Source organism: Bactrocera neohumeralis, chromosome 5 (assembly GCF_024586455.1).
Source record: "Bactrocera neohumeralis isolate Rockhampton chromosome 5, APGP_CSIRO_Bneo_wtdbg2-racon-allhic-juicebox.fasta_v2, whole genome shotgun sequence".
NCBI lineage: Eukaryota > Metazoa > Arthropoda > Insecta > Diptera > Tephritidae > Bactrocera > Bactrocera neohumeralis.
The window spans coordinates 4,099,115-4,123,323 of NC_065922.1; the positions used below are offsets into that span (position 1 = coordinate 4,099,115).

The following is a 24,209-nucleotide window of genomic DNA, read 5'->3' on the forward strand; positions in this document are numbered from 1 at the left end:
AGTGTGAATTGGGCAATATTTGCATGCGAAAGCAAAGTTTAACCACAATTTACCATTGTAGATAAACAATTCGGCTTTTTTACATTTGGCGCTGCACATTTACACGCCTGGCTTATCCACAAAATACGAAAATACCGCTGCACACATACATGTGTGGGTAATTTCACCAGAGCAGCAGACCGCACAGCGCGCACACATACATACAAGCATATGATGAATTCAATAGGCATTTCGCAAAAGTATATTGAATACAGATTTACAACTGTTTGTGGGGAAAAAATAAACTAAAACAAAAACAAAGACAACATATTGCTATCTGTGGTTGGTTGCAACTAATCTCTGATTTTATTTAAAGCGCTTTTAAAAGAGAAATAGCCGTAGTTTAGCTGAACAGCGCTATGAAAAAAGTCTGCGTATTGAAACCACTAATTATGCTAATGTCGGTGGGCGTGCATGTGAAACACAAACAAAAACAATATTTCACACACGCACAGTGGTACAGTGGCGAAAAAATTACGAATGGAATTTGAAATGAAACATATTTTGGATTAACATCCAAGTGTGCTCATCGGGATCTCTGTGTCGAGTACACTAAAATAAAACAATTTTATATTAGTTATTTGTTAATTTTATAGGAATAAAATAAACAATAGAAAAGTTAAAATTTTCACAAATTAGCAGGTGACCATTTACACGATTTTAACTCGACTAGCAATTTGAAACCAAAAAAATTCTTAATCTAGAATATTGTCGCAATATCTGGAACTACAAGCCACAAGTTGGCAACAGTCTGAAAATAAAGCACTTTGTGTACAATGAACATTTAAATTTTAGTCAATGGCTAGACAAGTCTGTAAAAAAACGCAATAAAATTGACAGTTAAATGGTCCAGATAGACCCTTGAAAAAGAATTCGAGAAAAATTCATTCAAAGCTCATTAAGCCTATATGGGGTAGCCGAAAAAGCTTCAACTTATTTTTTTATATTTATTCCAATAAATAAATAAACAAATATGTACCATTTGGTCGACCACTTTTTACCAATTTTCCTCTAGAGACATTACACCATCAGTGTAAAACTTTTCTGGCTAAACTGCGACAAGTAATTTTCACAGGCTTCTCTTGAAGCCAACTTAGCTCAATTCAGGTAGTTCTGTATTGACTGAAACAAATATTAGTCTGATGGTGCAATGTCAGGGCCATATGGTGGATGCATCAAAACGTTTCAGCCAAGCTCTCCCAATTTTTGTTGAGTCATCAAAGATGTGTGTGGTCTACCGTTGCCCTAATGGAAAACGAAGCCCTTTCTGTTCATCGGTTCTGGCCGATTCAATTACTTGCTTCAATCTCATCAGATGTTGACAGTAAAATGTAGAATCAATCGTTCAATCAGGCTGGAGCAGCTCATAGCGGATGACTCCTTTCCAATCCCACCAAACACTCAGCATAACCTTTCGAGCCGTCAATCCTGGCTTTGTGATCATTTGTTGAGCTTCACCACGCTTGGACCTTGATCTCTTTCACAAATTATTGTCGTATTTGATCCACTTTATGTCTCCTGTTACCATTCGCTTCAGAAATAGTTCAATTTCATTTCGTTTCAGCAAAGAATCGCAGATGTTAATTCGGTCCATGAAATTTTTCACAGACACAACCAGCCCTTTTAAATGGTTTAAAACCGTTTGATGATGAATGTTAAGTTCCTTAGCGATGTCATGGCTGCTTATGTGACGGTCCTGGTCCAACACTATGTATATGGTATGACACAATATATGATTAGTAGCATTGGAGATACTCGTATACGACTGCAACGACATCTACTGACAAAATACGAAAAGACTTTTTCGACTACCCAATATATCCGATAATATCACTGTCTTTAAATACGTTAGACAGACCGTTGAAGACATGCTTCCTTCTGGGTGACCTTTGACCCTTTACAATTGATGAAAATATTAAAAGAAGTGAAAGTCATCATCATCAACATCTCTCGCGATGCCGTACGAATGATTTTGGTGGATATTTTGGGTATGAAACACGTTGTTGCTCGACTCGTTCCGATAAAGCTGAATTGTTTTTAAAAATAGTACCGTAAACAGGTTCCTTTGAACTATGATCGTGCGAATTCCGATCCCATATTCATGGAGAGCATTAAAACTGCCGCTGAGATATAGGCTTATGAGTTTGACATCCAAAGAAGTCAATAATCATCGGAATGGAGTCCATTTTCAGTCGATCGAGGAGATACAGGAAAGCTCATTGAAAGAGCTAAGGGCCATCTCAAAACGTGCTTATCTTCAATTTACATCTGGTGGTGATTACTTTGAAGGCGACAAAATAATTATTGCTGAATAATTGGATAGTTTTCGTTTCATTTACAATCTCCGGACACTTTTTATTCACAATGTACTAGTATATCTCCAAAAGTAATTTGAAATTTGAAATATACTTTAGACATATTAAGGAAGAGCTATATTTTGAAAATATAAAAAAAAGTTGATTTTTCATTTCTAGACTAAAATACTTCCTTAAATATATACGGCTTGAGATGGCTTAGATTGTGTATCAAGCTTTTATATATGTGGTAGTTATATCCGATCAGAAATAAAAATGTAACTAATATTAAGTATATGATGAGAGATAATCAAATAGTCTTAAAAAAAGTTTAGTACTTATGAATTTCCGGTTTAAATTTAAAATATGTCATAATACTACTTGGATCTGTAAAGTGGAGATGTACAAATCTTCAATTTACTAAATTTTAACTTTGATTTTTGACAGTGTATACAAGGTGGCAAGAACTGCTTGCAGAACCTAAAATAACGGAAAAAGTTAGCAGAATTAGAGCAAGCTACAATTTATACACTTTTTGGAATCTACAATCTAATTGAATATATTAAAATCGAAATTATTTTACACATTTCTCCCAACCAATTTTTTATTTCAAATTTTCCTTGCTCTTTGTGTGAAACTGCACCACCGTAGCATAGTCGGCAGTTCAAAGTATCTAATGTTGTTGCCTTGTTGTTGTTACATGCTTATTGGTTTGTTGTTTTTATAGCCAAAATAATAGAATTTAAATTATTGCTTTCGGTTAGCAATTGTTTTACTTTAGAAAAACACATCCACACAAATGCTGCGTTTTTTCCCAATTAAATTTGTGTTGAGTTGAAAATTACGGTGTTGGCTTACGCGGCCGATGTCTGTCTGACTGAGTGTCGGCTTCGGGGCAAAACTATAATTATTCACTTTAGGAATGCAACTCACTTTAGCAACGCAGCGCAAAGCAGGCGGCAGGTGTGAAGGCGTAGAGGTGGTCGGTTGGGGCGTATGAGTGATATTTCAGTTGGAAGTTCAGTTGCTTGTCACTCGCAAGTGGCGTGCGCCACAAATCAGATAAAACACTTGCAAATTGAATTTCATGCTAAATTTACATTTAAACAAGCACGACGGCGTGACTAGCAATTTACGGGCGCAAATCCAAGTCGTTGCCCATAACCGTTAGTTTAACCATAACAAAGCTTAAGTAGAGACTTTAAACACACTTTTGGCGCACACAACCATTGTGGCCACAATTTGTTGCCAAATATAAAGCATATTCAATAAAATATGAATGTCAAAGGAAACGAAAAAATCACAAAAAAGCACAAAAGAGAATAAAGCAAAATGTGCGAGGCTTGTTGGAGCACCAATAAGATCCGGCCAGTGCCCACACTAAACAGCCAACAAGCACACACACACACCCACCAAGTGTGCTGATAAGAGCACTGACGCTTGTATTTCAATAAAAATATGACACATACAAAAACAAAGCAACAACAACAAAAATAGCTTGGCACCCACGCACACAAAGAAAGACTCTTGCAGCTGAAGCACGCTCTCCCAGCTAAGCGTGCACCACAGCCATAGGCCCACAATCACATGGCGAGCCACCACCACCAGCCCACGCGGTGAGCAGCAGCGGCACGTGTTCGCAACGCTTTGCAATTCGCTGGAAACGAAATTGGCCATGACGCAGGCGCTGTGCCGGAACTGCCAACAGCTGTCGGCCGCACTGGCGGCGTTGCAAAAAACAAAGTGCTCGCACGAGGCCACGCTGCACACACGAGTCGGCATGCGGCGAGTCAGCTGTAGCATTTCGCCAACCGCGCGCTGTTGTTGTGCCAATCGGCCGGCGGCCTTCGGCTGTCAGTTGCGGCTTGGCGGCGTGCAAAATCAAAACAAACGGTATAAGAGCGTGCGGCTCACGTGAAGAGCACGTAGTGCAAGTGAGCGGCAGTGGAGATTTGGTGAGAGTAAGTCGAAGTATGAGCGCACTCGTAGCAGGCATATGAGTATAGCGCGCTTTCAGGCGCACAATAGTGGGAAATGCCAACAGTCTTTGAAAAACCCGTTTTTTACTTTGAAGTTGCATGGCACGCTGTGGGTTTGCAGCTGTGTGTGCGCTTTGTTGTGCTTTGTCGGCGCCGACTGGCAATGAAAAATTCAGTTTGATGTTGCACGCACGACCAAAAGGACATGCGAAACGGAAGTCACGAGCAAGTGCGACAGCTGTACGTACGAGCGCGCGCGGGACAAAAACTGTTTGTATTCAAGTATATATAGATATATAAGTAATTTATATAATTTTTTTTTATAAAAAAATACGCGTTGTAAAAGTGTGTAATCAAAAGTCGTAAAAAGCGAAATATTTCCAAAAAGTTGTGTGAAATTTCGCACGAGCACCGTTAACCACAGCTTTGCGCGCAGCCGGCAGCACAATTTACTGTTGGTCGAAAGTGCGGTCGCTCAACGCCGGTGCAACGCTTCTGCCACCGGGGCCACACAGCAAACTCGCAGCAGCCGGTGACCAGCTGCAACAACAACAAGCTGAGCTTACAACACTGTACAGTTGTGGCTCAAAGCAAGGCGGCTACTAAAAATAGTAAAGGAAAGTTTAAATAGTGCTTTCCTAAAAAGCGGCGCAAGAAGACTTGCGGCAAAAAGCAGTGCAATCAAACGTGTGCAAATAAGTGGTGCAGAGAACATACAAAGGAAATAGCGGAAATAAGAAAAAACGCCGCCGAAATTGTTGACTATGGCGTCAGAGTAGCCACAGCTTCTTTAGGCAACGTGCCACAGCTGTGCAACAACACAAAATAACAAAAAAAGTAACAAAAAAGTATATGTGAAATTATTGGCGGAAATGAAGCATGCAACTTGTGTCCATTGCTGGCGTTGCCTGATGGAAACAGTCATACAGCAGTCAATAGCCGACAGCCAACAACGAACGCTGCGACACAGACGAGACTATCAGTAGCAGCTGCAGCATCAAGTGCCACGACAGCTTAGCTCATCCGCTCTTCAACGCCACCTCGGCCACACTTGGCGCCACAGCTACTGCCTTGCCATCGCCTGTGCAACGTCCAAGCGCCACCGACAACAGCCAGCAGCGCGCCACATCAAAGTGTCGAGGAAGCAAGTAGAGGAAATTAAAATTTGCATGTGAAAGGAGCCGAGTCCTTGCATTGCCTGGCATTCGCTTTCAACGCTGGCTGAGCTTTCGGCGCACAGCGCTTAAAACGTGTGGATTTGTGCCGATTGCCAAGGCGCAAAAAATCAGGCCGAGCATTTCGCACTCACAACGGAGGCGGTCGTCTGGCTTTAGTGCGTTTTTTATGTGTGTGTGGTGCCACTGCGTTGAGCAAAAAATATACGCCATAAGCGAAGGCTCAGTGCCTTTCGAAGTGGAAAAAATTGTGTAAACAACAACAAGTACAAATAGAGCGGGGAAAACACTTTGCGCAAATCAACACCATTGCTAACTGCAATTTCAATTTCTGTGCGGCGCCGCAACGCCGACGTAGGCAATCTTGTTTGCCCTGCAGCCAACGGAGGCGCGGAAAGTGTTAAGTGAAAATTGAGGAGTGAGAAGTGTTGGACGCGAAGTGATAAGTGAATAGTGCTTTCTATTTTCGCTTTCTCGCAAAAAAACGGATTTAGTACGCGTGTGTGCGTGAGTGTTTTTTAACGGTAAATACAAAGCACGTGCACGCCTAGACCGCGTAGTAGACGACGCTGTTTGTGGCATTAAATACGCAGTCGCTCACAAATGCGGCAGCCGTGTGGCTAGTAGAATCGACAAAGCAAGCTTGGTGCCCTGCTGCCACCCACAGTCTTACGTGTGGCAAGCAAATATCATTACGCTTCGTGGTTGTTGAGTGTCACTGTCACTGCCACAAAAGATAACAACGCCAGCCAGCGAGCAATAACAACACAAAACCAGCAACAGAGTGGCACGCACGAACTGCAACGGTGGTACATGCCACATGCCACATGAACGCATGCCAGCATTTATCCGTACCAACTTCAGCTTAGACTTTTTGCATAACAATCAACCGAGCGAGCAATCGAACGGGCACGCGTGCAGGCCATGCCACATGCGGCATGCAGCTGCCACTGCTGAAGCAGCAACTATTACTCAACTCTAATACCAAGTGCTACTTGTAGTGGCATCCATATAGCCGCCGTTATTGGCAGAACCCACCGCATCGTTAGCGTGCAGCGCCGACTGCAGCACAAGCAACAGCATGCCGTCACCGACGTCCGCCTCGGCGCCTTCGTGCGCCTCTGGCTTTATCGCTTATTCAGCAATCGTTTTGCTTTGCACTTCCGGTAAGTGAAATTCACTCAGCCACATGCTCATGTAATCATTGAAGGGGTACACACACACTAACACCACAAGCACACACTTGAATTTTATGCAACACAATCTAAAATAGAAGAAAGGCTCTTGCAGCAGAGATGAGCATTGCAGCAGCCAGCCAAGCGCCTCGTTTGTATTGGCTTTGCGCTGCCGCATGCGGTTTCAGTTGTGCTGAAATGCGTCCAACCATGCAGTGCGCCTTGAAGTATGCTGCACATTTTACTTTTATTCTTCCACACATGCCATTCTTCACCGCTTCTATTTTTTGTCTGCCATGTCGCATTACACGGTTCGAATGCAGAGCTGCATATCCAAGTCAGCGCGCTCCGCTTTCGATTGGTTCTCGAACTTGAATTTCTATTGAGTGTTTTTATGCAAATAGATTATCTCAAGTACGCCAAGTAAAATATTGCATGCTTTCTAAACTTGAAGGGAATTCGAAACAGTTTTGATCCTTGCTGCTTTCAATGTAAAAATGGATATATTTCCTAAATGTTTTCGAATTTTCAGATTTGCGGACTAGATTTCCATAGCCTACGAATTTTGTTCTTTAGATTCATATCTGTTAAAGGATATAAGGAATAAACAGAAATTCACTTTAGAGATAATCCTTAATTCAGATAACACTGCAGGTTACTTGCGTTCCACATTTGGATTTTGCACATGTTACACAGCTAGTAAGTGAGATTTCGTGGTCAAGATAGAGCTCTATCCCTGCGCTGAAGGTGTTCAAAACAGACTTTACTTCTGATAAAAAAAACCTCATTTCCGACCTTAGTTAATCCTTTCTAAACATTTGGAGAGATTTTGGATTTGCTACTGAAGTGACAGTATTTAGCTGGATGCGATCCTGAATTCAAGTAAACCCGACTGTTCTAAGTAAAGGCACCAATTCGTCACCTAAAATGCAAAATAACGTATCATAAAAAAAATTGAAATTGTTGTCAGATATAATAACCAGTAAATAACCATTTTATAACGAATACTCTAATTTTGTTTCAATGGGAGTGTATGATAACCAATACATAACCATTTTATAACCGATATAACCGAAACTCAAATTTCAATAATAGTGGTTTCTCTTATATCGTTTTTCCTTCGCCTGTAAAATTATGAAAAGTGATGTTACGTTATTTTGCATTTTAACTGACGAAATGAAGTTTAGAATTTCACTTCGGGTAACATTGAGTCCATATAAACTGAACTTTCTGCATTCCCCATCAAGTATATGAAATGCTCTCTGAAACTATGCCAACTCGATTGAAATCTCCGACCTATCTAAACCTTCAACCTTCTCCGTTAAACAGCTTATATTCAAGGTATGAAGTGATCAGCTAAATCGATTGTGTCCCGACAACTGATCGCCAAGGTGAATCTAAAGGAATTATGCAAATACTCATTATATACACCAAATATGGCAACGTTATTTGCGACAGCGCACACATAACGCAACTTTGGCGTGCCGCATTTCCATTTGCTACGACGCATATGATTTTTAGCTCATATCCGTTTTGACATTTCGTCCCTGTTGATTCGGTTCCCTTTTATGCCAAGGTAGTATCTTTCAAGTCGTTCACACATATGTGGCTTTTGTTGCTGTAGTTGCAGCGCGTATTTTTGCAACAAAACATGTGGCACACACATTTGCAGTTGTACATTTGCATCATGCTGCGGTTGCCTCTGAAGAAGAGTGGAGGCGCAGCAGAAATGAAGCTGTAACTTTGTACCCACGCAGTGGCCTGACTTCCCGACTTTCCCACTTCTTCATTTTAACTGCCATTCAATGCGTCCACTGCTCCGCCAACTGCTTTCCACTCTTCGCTTTTCATTTCTGCATTTGCTGCATTATGAACTATTCAGCACAAAGAATATACCGAAAGGTTTCTTCTCATCTTCCGCCGCTACTTTCATTGCCGGCAAAGGCATCGGATTACACGAGTGAACTCACGTGCATAACTACATATAAATATACAGACATCTCTGTGGATATTATTACTCATATTTGCTCGCCTGTCCACGATTCCACATTTAAGTAGTCAAGTGCAAGCAACACTCATTCTATTGCAGTACAAGCCCTGTAGAGAAATGAAGAATTTGTTCAGAACTGCTTTGAGGCGAGTGAGCTTGTCTGCAGTTGGTGATTTTGCTTTTTTTCTATACTATAACTATAAAATTTAACATTGTAAGCTCTGAGTATGTGCTAAGCTTGTTATGGCATATCTGAAACTAGTTGCAAAGTAGTGCAAGATAGTAAAAAATATATATGCAGCGTCCAAAAAACTCAGTAACGCTATCCATTGCTTTACATCAACTTATGACTACATTAACCAATAACGAACTGATGAAATTGAAGTAAAATCTACGCTTGCTTTCCAGCAGGGTATCCTCGAAATACTCTTGGATGTGTGCATAGCTTCAAATTCAATGTTTGTTAGCAGTACAACAAGTGAATAGTGTTTCTTTACAGATTAGTCCGATTAGTTTCTGTTGGTATTTATTCGCCAGTAATGCTATTGTCTGTGGATGTTTCTGTTTATGAAACAATACACATGCCTTTCAGCATAGAAAAACTAGTAAAACTCAGCACATTTATGAATATATTTCTAGTTTATTCTCTTCTGAGATTTGTATGTGTGAAAACGGAAATTAATTGAGCTGCCATTTTGTTGAGCAAAAATCTGATATTTTTAATACAATGTTCGAAATTGGTCGGAAAGCGCATTTATTAAAATTTAAACAAAGAAAATGTAGAGTGAAATTTTTTCAAAAATATTTGCAAGCTTTTGTAGTACTAGCTCGATTAGGATTTCGCAAATAATGTAAACTATAATAATTTGGTGAAAATAAAGTAGTTATGTTCTTAGAGAGTAACGAATGGAACATAAACCTGGCATAAATAGACTTTCTAGATAAAATAGTAAGATATAAAAGAGTTTTTATTTATCTTCCAAATAAATGAAATAAAAATGAATTAGAACAAGTAAGGAAGGGCTAAGTTCGGATGCAACCGAACATATTATACTCTTGCAACTTACAAGAGACAAAGCCATGGAAATACTTTATGATGTAAAACGCCAACCTGAGGATCGAAATCCAAGAAATTTTATACTCGTATATACCTATATTATATATAACTCCTATACTGACAGACACGTAAGGTTTGTTCGAAAAACGAAAACCATTATACATATGTATGTAGTATAAGGCAGTTGGGGTAGTATCGACCAGATTTTATCTATTTTTCCCAATACCACATACTATAAACATGCCACATACTAAAAAACTAAACATATAGAGTAAAGTCAGCCGGATGTTAGAAAATACTGATATTATTTATATGGGGGCTAAGTCAAGATTTCGCTCAAATGTATCTATTTTCATCACAAATATACGCTGTTATGAGTAAAACACGCTCTGTAATTTTTATTGAGATAACTCAAATATTAGCCGATATATCCAGCGTAAAGTCACCTGGAAGTTCGAAAATCTTTATATTAGGTATATGAGAGCTCAGGAAAGTATTGACTTGATTCAACTAATTTTTAACATACAGACATACCATTGTCAGAGAAGTACTATCCCTGAATTTCAATTATATATCTCACACATTGACCGATATTTCCGATCAAAAGTCAACTATAGGTACCGGGGTCTAAATACTCGGTACTTAGGGGATTGAACAGTTTTTATTGGATTTAAACAAATTTTGGTCATAAGGTGGCACACACTAATGACATAATTCGTGCAAAGTGTATCCCGGTATATTTATTGCTTCCTGATTTGTGTACTGGAAACTGAGCGAATCAAATTGAAATTAAAATTGTGCTATATGGAAAGTAGGCGTGGTTGTTTTCCGATTTCGTGCATTTTCACAATGTTATATAAGAATGTAAGAAGAATGAGTCGTACTCAATTTTGTAGAAATCTATCAGTCTGGTCCCAAGATATGGGACTTCACCAAAAAGTGGGCGGTGCCACGCCCACCGTCCAATTTTCACATTGGCTCCCATAAAGCTCCCTTATACCATCTCGGAGGTAAAATTTAATGTTTTTAACAGAACCGTTATATGGGGAGTGAGCGGGGTTATCATCCGATTTCATCTAGATTTACACCCAGCAAATTTGGTTGTTGTAGCTTAAGTGGTTTAGGAGATATATACATTAAACCCACTATTTCAAACAATTTTTCCCATAGGTGCTGCTTGCTACTGCGACCCCCTGTACCAAATTACAGTTTTATATCTAAAGTAAGACCTTAATTAAGGCACTTTATACGTTTTCGGTTAATGACGATTTGTGAGCGTGACAGTGGTCCGATTACGTCCTTCTACGAACTCGAATTTTTTTATATCTTTTTTATATCTCAATTTTTACTCAAGTTACAGCTTGCACGGGCAGACTCTATATCTATCTTGCTTAGGTATAGGTGATACGTACAACCGTTAGGTGAACAAAACTATAATACTCTGTAGCAAGTGGTTGCAAGAGTATAAAAATAATTTGAGTGCGATCTGATGTCGGGAAAAGGAAGGGGAGGCACTTGCTTGAAATTTTAAGGGTTATAAACGGGTTTTCTCGATTTCCACAAAACTACGAGTCCTATAGGAAACCGTTATATGGAAATGTTCTAGGTAATGAAAGGATCTATAACATAACCTCAAAATGTATGTGTAAAATTTAGTTAACGAAGTTTTTGGATTCGTTATTTTTATCTTATCAACTTTTTTCTTTCATGACATTTGGTGTTAACCTACCTGCTTATGCCCCAAGCATACCATATATTTTGAAATTAAAATACTAAGGAGGAAACCCTCATACTTATTATTTTATCTTTCCTTTCTGGTGAGTGTCATCCTACTTTCTTGTTTTCACAATTTATCTACCCTGCTCTGTATAGTATTGAACTCAACTCTAGAAAGTACGTGGCAGCATAGAAGGATATGCTAAACAACTCTAAACTAGGCGGTGAAAAAAAAACTCTCTCAACTTTTAGTAAAAGCTCTGTATTCAAATTTATATTCAAAGAACCCCGTTAGACTCAAAATAAAGTGAAATTCAACAATTTATTACAAATTTCCAATTCTTGGAGGTTGAGTTGTTTAACATTTATTTCAAGACTTTTCATACAGCCCTGTTTAGAATTAATTATTTTGTTTTCTTTATGCTCCAATATCAACTTTTCTTTATCCTTAAATAGGAGACTTTGTGCAACAAGCTTCACTACAAGCAAAATAAACCGAAAAGAATAAAAAATACCAATGAAATACTATATTAGTGAGATATTTACAGAGATTTTTGAAACTCCAACCAAATCCTCACAAAAAGAAATTTATGTACAAATGCCTTGCAATGGATGATTTTGTTGTTATTGTAAGGGTCAGATGTTAATCTGGATAAATGCTTTTTCAAAATTCACAAAAAGATTTGATTGATTTTATTTTTGAAAGTTGATGTGCTGACTGAAAGTAGAAATATGCCTGTAACATAACATTATAAGCAAGTATATATACTTACATGCGTGTGTTTATGTTAGGCGTGTATATACATATCTATGCCACATATATTATATAATATTTGTGCAATCAAGCGCGTTCAATTTAAGAACATCTCACACCACACACACATGTTTGCCTCGGCAACTTCAAACTTACTATATGTGAAGCTATTAAGCGCCCTTTTACTTAATTTACATAATTCTATTTGTTGTTGTTCCTTAGTTAAGTATTCGCTTTTAATGACTCTCAATTGATAATAAATAAATCATAAGTGCTGCAGCTTAGGCAATACCTAATTCGATGGTTAATTTAAGTGTAATTATTGTAATAGTGTTTACATTACAATACTGCTACGTGAAAAGTAATTAATTACACTGACATGCAAAGCAAAATGCCATTTCTACTTTTTGTTTTTATGGATGATCTTATATTGATCATACAAAATAGTAGATAGGACTTTTTGAATCTAGTGTGTCAGTATGTTTGTGTTATCGGTGCGAAAATGAGCATCGAAAAAAGAGCCAACATTAAATTTTCTTTTAAAATTGGTAAAACTTTTACCGAAACGTTTCCATAGATGAAACAAGTTTATGGCGATGATTGTCTATCCCGCAGCAGAGTGCACGAGTGGTTTCAAAGTTTTCAAAGTGGTCGTGAGGACATAAATGACAATCAACATGTGGCCAATCAATATCCGTGATCACCGGAAATTCCATCGAAACTGTGCGTGAATTCATCAAAAATCAGCCGAAATCATCATTGAAATTCATGGAAATGGAATTGAACATCTCCAAAACATCGATTTATCACATTTTGACCGAACATTTGGGCTTACGAAAGGTGTGTGCACGGTTTGTTCCGCACAAATTGACTGACGACCAAGAATTGCTCAGAATCCAATATTCGATTCGACGCTTGTGACCGATTATTTGACCAAAAAAATCACTTTTTAACCATTAACCACTCCCCGTATTCACCTGATATGGCACCGTGCGACTTCTTCCTTTTCGGAAAAATGCATTTGCCAATGAAAGGAAAGGAAAGCGTTATGCAGACGTAGAAGCCATTCAGAAGACTTGCGCCGGCATACTGAACCGTGCAAAAAGCTGCATTGAAGCAAAAGGAGACTATTTTGAATAAAATAAATTGATTTTGCCGAAAAAACTATTTGTTCTGTTTCTTTTTTAAGTCCTATTTACTTTGGAAAGCACCTTGCATTTGGAACGCAAACCACATACATGCGGATTTAGCAAAGTTCTGAAAGGCAAGAGTGTTTCTGAAGTATCGAAATATAAAACTGCTTAGTTAAGGAAACAAAAAATCCCACAGCTAAGTTTTAACATTATGTTATAGTAAATTGTTACGATTTTATTTATATAGAGAAAGCAATATAGTCTTTTTAATATTGAAAGTAGAGTCTTATATAAATGTTTCAGGAATGAGTACTAAAATCATAAAATTAGCGGCGAAATGGTTTGCCTTGTTCTAAATTTGATTTACAAGATTTTAACATTAGGAGTCCAAATAGCCTCGAAATGCAACCGCGGTATTTGATTGAATTCAGACAACCGAAAAGAACTGCAAACTGTTCCATTCAACAATTTTACAAGTAATATTATACCAAGCATTGACTTAGTTAGACTTACGAAAAAAGTTTTAGATATAACACTAAAACATCTCACCTTAGATCGATTCAATTAGAGTTTATAAGCGAATAGATCAGCGCAAATCAGAAAGCATTGCTGCTGACCATTATTTATTGTAGCGTTGTTCTATCTGCAAAATTTCCTGATCAAACCTTTCACTATGCTTACTTATATGGCTTCAAGATTTCCTGGAAAGAAATCTACGTACGAGTCCAAAAAATTAATTTAAGTGACACATAGAAACCTCAAGCTTTGTGAGTAGAAAGAAGTACTATTCGAGTCACCGGTAATAAGTGTCAATTATTGCTTTAAAGGCAAAATGGGCTTTTTGAACCATTGCCTGTGATGGAAAATCGTAAGCATGTTAATCATAATTAGTCGTATTTCTTATATTTTGCTTCGACAAGTATTCCGTAATAAGAAAATTACAGGCAAATCGGGTAATATGTATGCAGGGTCTGTGAACAGGAACGACGTTGTATTTAAATTAAATAAAACAAACAAATTTGATTAAAATGGGCATTTATAGTTAGAACCAAATATCGATCAAAAAGATAGCACATTTACGCCAATTTCATGCCACTGCAGCATTGCGGTTGAAATTTTGGCTATAATGCGCTGAATGTTGTACTCGAGCTCCTCGAACGTTGCTGGTTGATTGACGTAAATCTTCGACTAACTTTTGGTATGAATGTCCTCTGGCTTTTATTTTTCCAAATATTATCCGTGAAGATTAACACTCTTGGATATTACTGTAAAGCTATAACTGTTTTCGAACAAACAAATATCATTTTTCACTAGGTAAATCTGGTCAGGACTTTATGACTCAGCATTTCGATAATCCGGAAGTCCCTTTTTTATTTGCTTTTGCTGGTATTTTAGAGTCTGCATTTGTAAAGGTGAAGAATGTTAAATTTTCTTTGAGCTTCTTCAGTGATTACTGTTCAGTAAATCTTCACAAAATTTGCCTTAAAGCTGAGGACATTCATGTTTAATATAAGGTGACATGAGATGATTCACGCCCAATGGGAACTCATTGGATACCGCAAAAGTAGAAAATGATGACACAAAAATGTTCTGAATGTAATTCCGATATAAAGCTATTGACTTAACTATTAAACCAACTTACTCTCCACCTGAGAGTATTCATATGATATACTATAGTCCGTCGAATACCTGAAAAACTCCCATATGATAAATTTAAAGCCTTAAAGACACGAAAAAAGTGAAATTACGAAGTTAAGCCGAAGAATGTTACTCCATATTTATCCGCGTAATCGCTTAAGCTATACAAATATCAGCGGAAGCCGTTATGTAGTTCAAGAGTTCAGCGAACACACAAATACCATACTGATCCACACATACACACGCATTGAAGATTATGCAAATAAATAGAAAGGCATTAAAAGACAATGCGGAGACAAGGCATATGTAAGCGCTGCAACTCCAGCCACAATGGGCTCACCTAAAAAGGCTGCGAACAATAGACAAAGGACAAATGTCTAATTATTATGACAAATATCTACAAATATACAGGGTGCATGTATTGTGCTTCGTCATTGTCTAGCGAATGTCCGACATGCTAATTTGTCTGCGCACCGCTCTGCGCCCGCCGCCACAACAGCAAATATGACAAAAGGCACGCAAACGAGCGCTGCACGCTCACACACACATATATATATATATATACATCATATATGAGAAATGATATGGAGTCAAATGGACAAATGTGAATTGCCAGAAATGAATGAAACATTAAGAATGAAGAACGCTGATAAAATGAGAGCAACAAAGCGATGTGGCAACAATGCGAGATTCTGACGAAAATGTTGCAATAGCAACAACAATGCGCAAATCTGCTTTAAAATCAGCGCAAACAATTGACTTCTGTCTGCGGCACAGTCGCTTTTGTCGTCGCTTCGCAAATACGCTCGGCAGCCATGAATGAACCGCACACACACACGCACACGCAGGCTCAAGTGAAGGATGCATAAAAACGCAAATGTAAATATTAGTGAACGCTGCACGTGTGTGTGTGCCGCATCTGCTGGATATTTATTTGTTTATTTGTTTGTTGTTGCATTTGCACAAGCACATCCGTTTATTTGTGCGGTTATACAATAGCATGAGCTCACACATACTTACATTTCGCATATATGTGTGTGCATATGTGTCCGTGTGTGCGTGTGCTGCGCTTAATGTGGGTGGTGATGTGCGCTCGGCGTTAGCTTAAAGGCATTTTCGACAAATTGTGCAAATTATTGCGTTAAACTCGCCCCAGAGACGTGCTGGCGCTCGCCGGCATTCCACCCGTTATCTTCCCCCTTCGTCACGCGCTCGCATCGTCAACGAGTGTTCGACGAGCGGTAGTGTGGGGCGGCGCCATCGCTTTGTGTGCTCACCCACTGGCGTCATGTGCGCTGCCTGACTGCTTGCTTGCTTGCTTCCTATAACCAATACACACACGCATGCACTCACACATACACGTGTAAATCGCCCCACATGCCGTCATTTGATACGGCATGCACATATATATATTTAGTTAAACGGATGTGCGCCAGTTTATTTACGCTGCGCCCTGCGTGCGTGCGCTTGTGCTGCCTGGAATCAAGCCGCAGGCATTTGCCACTTACTCAGCGGCACGTGAGCTACTTTCACTCGTTTTTCACAGCTGACCATGTCAGAGGGTGTAAAACAAGTTCACCTACACCAATGTACAGTTATGTGTGCTGGAAGTTAACGATCAGCGCAATGACGGCATGACGGGCAATATATTTACAACTACCGTCATTTATGCATGTAACATATACGCATACATATGTATGGGCATGTAGTATAATTACGATTCGTTTAAACTTGAATGCGATACTTATTTGCAATGACTTTGTTAAAGATTTAATTCAACAAATTTGCTTTCATTTTCAGTTCGCTTTAGTAATTAGTACCCAAGGAGGTGGAATTAGTTAGTTTTGTATATATGATGTATAATGGAGTGGAAGAGCAGAAGTGGGAAGAGAATTAGTTGTTCATAGCAGAGTCGGCTTTCTTTCAGAGCTCTCAAAGTCGATTAATCGCCTCTCATAAACGACTAAATGTAAATTTGACTTTTTAGAATTATAGAAAAAAAAAACATTAATATTCCCATAGTTATGAGCTCTGAAAGTGACAACCTTAAAAAACTGTAATTTATTAATCAAATACATCTGATAATGATTTCAATCTGGTTGTTTATGACTCAAAAGTTTAAGACTTGAAACATTTTGAAATTAAGTCATAAATGTTTCGATCCTGCTTTGAGAAGTTATAAAAATTTGAATTGGTTTTGAGTATACATAGCATAAAGTGACATATTTTTCTCGAATCTACTTTTTTTGAGGTGGTTAATATGATACAAAAAAATAAAAATTTTTTACTTTTCAAATCGACGTCACTTTTGCTGTTTTTTCTTTGGTAAGGATCAATCCGATATCGAAATCCTGACTAATGAAGAATTTTTTCAATTTGTTTATTACAAATAACATGTCCATATATACGCCAAAATCGTGGTTTGAATTTTGATATTACTAGTGGTTATAAGCCCTTAAGGAAATCTTAACTGAAAGTATCAAAATATGCATAGCAACATTCCATAAATGTGGACTTTCTGTTACCATCTATAAATTGATGCGATTTTATGATTAACAAGTAAGGAAGGGCTAAGTTCGGGTGTCACCGAACATTTTATACTCTGGCATGATAAAGTGATAATCGAGATTTCATTATCCGTCATTTACATATTTCTTTATTTTGCTGTAAAATTAATTAGATTAGTAGTTCCTGAGATATGGTTTTGGTCCATAAGTGGGCGACGCCACACCCATTTTCAATTAAAAAAAAAGCCTGGGTGCAGCTTCCTTTGCCATTTCTTCCGTAAAATTTAGTGTTTCTGACGTTTTTTTTTTAGTTGGTTAACGCACTTTTAGTGATTTTCAACATAACCTTTGTATGGGAGGGTGGCGTGGTTATTATCCGATTTCTTCCATTTTTTACCTGTATATGGAAATGCCTGAAGAAAACGACTCTATAGAGTTTGGTTTACATAGCAATAGTAGTTTCCGAGATATGTACAAAAAACTTAGTACGTCCAAATATGCCCCTCCCTAACGCAATCCGATTTTGCCCGATTTTGCCCTTCTTCGAACTTAACCTTCTTATGGAGCCAAGGAATACGTGTACCAAGTTTCATCATGATATCTCAATTTTTACTCAAGTTACAGCTTGCACGGACGGACGGACAGACGGACGGACGGACAGACAGACATCCGGATTTCAACTCTACTCGCCACCCTGATCACTTTGGTATATATAACCCTATATCTGACTCTTTTAGTTTTAGGACTTACAAACAACCGTTATGTGAACAAAACTATAATACTCTCCATAGCAACTTTGTTGCGAGAGTATATAAATTTGGAAAATTAGCTTCATCTATATTTGTCTGTATGATACTGCTTCGCCGATTATCAAAGCAACTCATCACTATCTCCAAACTGAACTTGAACTCTCCAAAAGGATTAACAGGCCTTAACCTTTGTTTGAATATAATTTGACTCTAAAACTTTTTCGCAATATTTCAAATGAATCATTTTAGGAATACTTTGCTTTATATTGCTAAAACTATTGAAATGATTCATGCATGAAATAGAAAAACCTCTTCAGAGTACATCCGAATTCCAATTTCACTGCTACTTGTTGGCCTAAAATTATAAACTGTATGCCATTTGGAGATAACCAACAAATTTAGTGAAAAGGAATGATCATATTCAGAATAAACAGGAATGTTCGGGTTTGGAAATTATGCAAAAAAATTTTAAACGCATGATATCTCAAAGGTATTTATCTCTCTTCTTCTGCACTTTTTCGCCTGATTATCTTTGCATAAGATACCGATTTAAATTCGTCCAGAATAGTTGTACAAGTCTTGATTTCAGATTTATCAAAATTATTTGGTTCCGTTCAGTTTTATGCGATTTTGTAAATAACTGTAAATATCCTCATATTCATAAGAATTTGGTTCGTTTTCTTAATGTTAAAGGTCTACCGCTCAGTTTATCTATAATATAATTAATAAAAAATAATAATAATCGAGCCTCTCTTATTAAATGTCAACCTCTTCTTATATAATGACCACAAGAGTTTGGGAATTACATGAAAAGATCATCCTTCTCTTTCACTCATTAGTCAGCTCAGCTGTTAGACTTCCGCTTTTCCGCTTAATTATTCGGAGCTCCGAAGTTCTGCGCTAATTTAATTAAGTATGAAATCATGTCATCGTGTGAGTGTCAAGCGCAGTGCAAATAGCAGCGACCGCCACCGCAAACCCCATCCATTGCAGCAAATTTCACATTTGTTGCTCATTAGCGTTGTGAAAAGCGCCGCACCGGCAGCAATCCCTTCTTATCTACAAGCTCGCAATGGTCGCTAGTTTAATACTTCATTCCGCGTACACACACACACACACTTCTGGTTATAACAACATATTGTAGATGTGCGCTATGAATGATTTGCTGCTTGCCACTGACATGTTTTCGCATTTAATTCCGTCTCATTTATTATCCAAATTACGCTTCACACTCGCCTTTGCAGCCAACTTGCAGCTTGTTACCTTCTGGTTGCCAACAACTTAATTGTAACTCCACATGTATGTGTGTCTGTATGTGTGTTAACACTGAATATGCTTTTGCTGACAAATATGTGCTTAACTGTATGTGCCTCTATGTGTGTGTGGCAGTATGCGTGTAAGCATTTTCATTATCACTGTCACATTAGGAGAAAGAAGTTGTTCAAGTTTATAACCTCCAGTCTTCACTACTCTCTACTCTTCTCTGATTATAATTATAAGTAACACGCTCGCTTGTTGTTGCAGTAATTACATGTTTATACATATCTAGTGCAAGTACACGACACACAGTAACGTTTTCGCGTTCACACGTAAATATAATACGTACAACAACAGTATCATGAAAAAGTCTGCATTTCCTCGTCTAGACTGCATTAGTCAAATTAAGAAGTTCAGCATTCGCATACGAAGAACGCATAGAATTGTCGGTGAGAATTTTAATTTTTCTATTTTACATTGTGTTTCGTTCCTTTTGTTAATAATTGTGGGTTTTATCTTCAATTTTTTCTCAAATCTCTTTGTGCGTGTGAATTTAGGAGGAACCTTGCTTTTGATTTGTTCATAATCAGTAAAAAACAAATATATTACAACGCCTTTCCTGGAACAAGATACCATTGAATCAGGGAAGATGGGACAGTAAAACTCAAATTTAGCGAATTACTTATGAGGGCATATTTATGAAAGTATTCCTTCCATTTAAAATTTTTTTGAAAAAAAAAGGTCAGATTATTTTAATATTTCAGCATGGTTAAAAAGTGAGATTGATTTCATACAATTTATTAATATTAAGGTGAAGAACAAAATATTTAAATAATGTCTAAATTTTTGCAGTTAATTATTAAAATATCCTAATCTTTAACTCTAACTCGGCTATAATCGCGTAAGCGGTGTCTACGCCAATTAAGAAGAAGAAGAATCTTTCCAGAAAAGTGTAATTAATTGTACGAGAACTGCTTTTTAAAGGGAGAATAAACTGAAAGTTAATAACCTGAAATACATATACGACATCATTTATTATCAGACTCTTTATAGGTTATGACATTTCCGTAGTCGCTAATCTAATTAATCTGATATTATTTTACAAAACGATGTCACTGAGAAAAACGCAAATATTCCTTTGAAGCCTGGCACAGAACAATGCAACGATAAACTCTTCGGTTGCGCTGTATTACTACAGTCTAGTGACCCTGCTAGAAATTATGTATGTTTGATCATTGAAAATATCAGTGGAAATACATACATTTTGACATGAAAATTTAATAGAAAAATGTGTCTGCTGCAAAATATTTCTATGACGCCGAGATCAGAAAATGCATTCCGCTTCAGAAGGCTACAGCTTTCTATTGGTTTAACTTTCGTAATGTCTATAAATAAGTCTCAAAGCCAAACAATGTTCATTTTGCGCTTTAGATTTTGAAAATTAATTATTTTTTCCCCAAGGAGAAATTTAGATCTTAAATTCTATTCTTAATATCTTGGATTCTTATTCGGCATTGAATGGTAGGACTAGTTTATTATAATAATGTATGCCTTAGTCATAGGAACACGTGACCGAATCCTGTAGTAGTTGTGCAATAAGTAGCTTTTTATGATTCGGGTTTGGTGTTTCAATCTGAAAACTCACAATTTTTTCGTAAAGTTTGGCATTTTTCATGGTGCGCATACTTTACAGTAACTTAAAATATTCTTCTTGACCACAAAATGGAATCAAATCGCGATCATTTTTTTACAATTTTCAACGTCGATTAACTCATCAACAGTGCATAAATGAACTTAATTCAATTTAAGACAATGAAGCTCCATCAAAGACCGGTGTTTATCGATGGTATGGTGAATTCAAATGAGATCATAGATCATTCCAAGACGAGTTTAGGGAAGGTCGTTCAAAATCAGTTGTCGTTCCGGAAACTATTGTTGCTGTGCGGAAACTGATATTGCAAGATCGTCGTGTGACTTATCGTGATATTGAAACCATTATGGGCATTAGTGGGTCTAGTCTACCTGCACATTCAGTATCGCATGAACATTTGACTGTAAAAAAATTTGTTCACGTTGGATCCCACACAATTTGTCACACGCTTAAGGAAAGACTTGTGTCGATGACAGTGCATGGATGACTTTTATGACACCGTGACAGGTGATGAATGAATAAACAGCAGTCGACTGTATGGGTGTTTTAAGAAGAGCCGAATTCAAAAACCAAACTCTATAACTCACTCATAGTTCCCGTCCTGCTATATGGTGAACGATGACAACAACTGATGAGTAGACGTTGCGAGTTTTCGACAGAAAAGTTCTGCGAAAGATTTACGGTCCTTTGCGCGTTGGCCACGGCGAATATCGCATTCGATGGAACGATGAGCTGTACGAGCTATACGATGACATTGACATAGTTCAGCGAATTAAAAGACAGCGGCCACGCTGGCTAGGTTATGTCATTCGAATAGATGAAAACACCCCAGCTCTGAAAGTATTCGACGCAGTACCCGCCGGGGGAAGCAGAGGAAGAAGAAGACCTCTACTTCGCTGGAAAGACCAGATGGAGAAGGACTTGGCTTCGTTTGGATCACAAATTGCCGCCACGTAGCGAAAAAAAACGACTAGCGCGCTGTTGTTAACTCGGCTGTAATCGCTTAAGCGGTGTCTACGCCAATTAAGAAGAAGAATTCAACAAAAGTTGTTCGCGCATGAAGCACAAATGGTTGCCTGTTGCCTGAAAAACTGGGCATGTCGCAAACATATTGCTGGAACAACCCAGAACAGTAAATTCTTAGTGATACACAACCATTTGATTGCCAGTTGTCTTTCAAGAACCAGGAAAACCAACCATCGAAAACGAATCGCTCCTCACTACGATAATGCGAGCATTCACACATCGTCTGAAACAACTTCATTTTTGAGCACTGAAAACATCGATTTGATGAGTCATACTCCATATAGTCCTGATTTAGCACCGAATGACTTATTTTTATTCCCGTTCGTAAAAAATTAACTAAGAGAACTACGTTTTTCGCCACCTATAGTGGCAATTGATGCGTTCAAAGGCTTGTTTTGGAGATACCTCAATCAGGATGGCAAAAGTTCTTCGGCAATTGGTTCGACACATGCAAAAGTATATAGATCTTAATGGAGAATATTTTGAAAAACAATAAAACGATTTTAGAAAATTTGTGTGTTGTTCTCGAATCCCGAAATATGAAAGACAACCTACTTATATATTCACAAACCAAAAAGTTTCAATTCTACAATTAATTAATGGAAATTATGGATTGATGTCATTTTGCTATTGTAGTGCGGCGACAGACTTAGACACTTTCGGAACGAATCCGATTTAATTTTTTTTGAAGGAACTTAACTCGAGAGCATTTCGCAAAAATATCTGGGGAGGAGTTCGGCGTATCAAAAACAGCTTATGTTATAATCAGTAACTTCGCGATTGTACCCTAAACATTAACTTTGTAACTGGTGTTCATTGTGGAAGTAAGACACGGTGTATTGTATTTACCAAGGAGGTTAGAACTGAAACAAGAGGTTTCTACGTTAACCGAAACTAAATAGGCGGTTATTAATTCAGAAATTATTGACCTTCAAGCGGTAAGTGTCTTAGAACCGAACTTATTTTGTAGAATTGTGACTTGAAGTTCCCTATTCCTCTCAAACTGTCAACATTTCAACAAAGTGAATAAATATAAAGTGAGAAATTTGTAACCATTTTCAGCGCTAATTAAATCACCGAGAAAATGGCAAAACAAAATATAAAAGAGAAACAGAAACAGAAACAGAGTAATGATTTAATTTTCAATTTAAATTTGCTTAATTTTTTTCTCCACATGGAAATCACAACAAAAAATACTCCCAAAACACGCGTGACACGACGCGCTGAAACCACAACTCTACTTTTTTATCAGACCATATCTGGCCACGAGGGTTTAGCCGGTTGCTGGATTGCTAGATTGCCTCATAACATGCCTGGTGTTTAGGGACAGTTGAACGCAATGACCGCCAAGTGGCCAAAATGCTTTAATGCAGAGCAGCGAGCAAACAGCCACTAACTTTTGGAATGCTAACGGGACGGGAGTTGTGTACAAAGTCACACACACATGGCAGATCGGACGCTCGTCGCTGGCATTTCGGTTGTTTAGCCATTTAGTGGAATATAACTGCCCACACAAGAGCACACACACAGAGTCACATGTGAATGGCCGTATAAGGACAAAGTTTTTAGCGACTGACCGGCGACTATTTAGTTAAAGTCGAGCCGGACGAAGCCATGCCTTGCCTAGACCCGCGTGCCATGACTCTTCGTAACATTTGTTTAGTGCTGCAGCGCAAACACAGTGATTTCTATTTGGCGTGTTGTCGGCAGTGACCGGCGAATGGAATGTGCTTGTGCGCGGTGTCTGAGTTGTGCAACTGAGTGTCAGAAGTTCGAACCCAACTAAACATGACTCCCGCGTCACAGCATTTTGTACACAGAAAGGTAATTTTTTCGCTGGAAAGTGCAAGAACCTGGGCCCAAAGTACGCGCCGTTACATACGTCATCACTCCATTTAATGTTATTATTATTTGTATTTGTGTGCGTGTGTGTGTGTGGGTGAGAGTTTGTCGGATGGATGCGACTGTAATTGCGTTTTAAACATTAAAAACTGCTCACGCGATGAGCTAACATGAAAACTTTTTCAATGCATCAACTCGTAGGGGCGGAAGGCAAAAAGAAACTCGTC

At 38.1% G+C, this 24,209-nt stretch overlaps 1 protein-coding gene across 1 annotated transcript in view; it reads left to right on the forward strand.

Moving 5' to 3' along the window:
- Positions 1-4,510: 4,510 nt before the first annotated feature.
- LOC126758434 (carbonic anhydrase-related protein 10) overlaps positions 4,511-24,209 on the forward strand; it is a 67,954-nt gene continuing 48,255 nt past the window's right edge. The window contains exon 1 of the mRNA XM_050472696.1: positions 4,511-6,653. Coding sequence (XP_050328653.1) covers positions 6,569-6,653 — 85 coding nt within the window. The 5' untranslated portion in view covers positions 4,511-6,568. The remainder of the gene's footprint in view (positions 6,654-24,209) is intronic.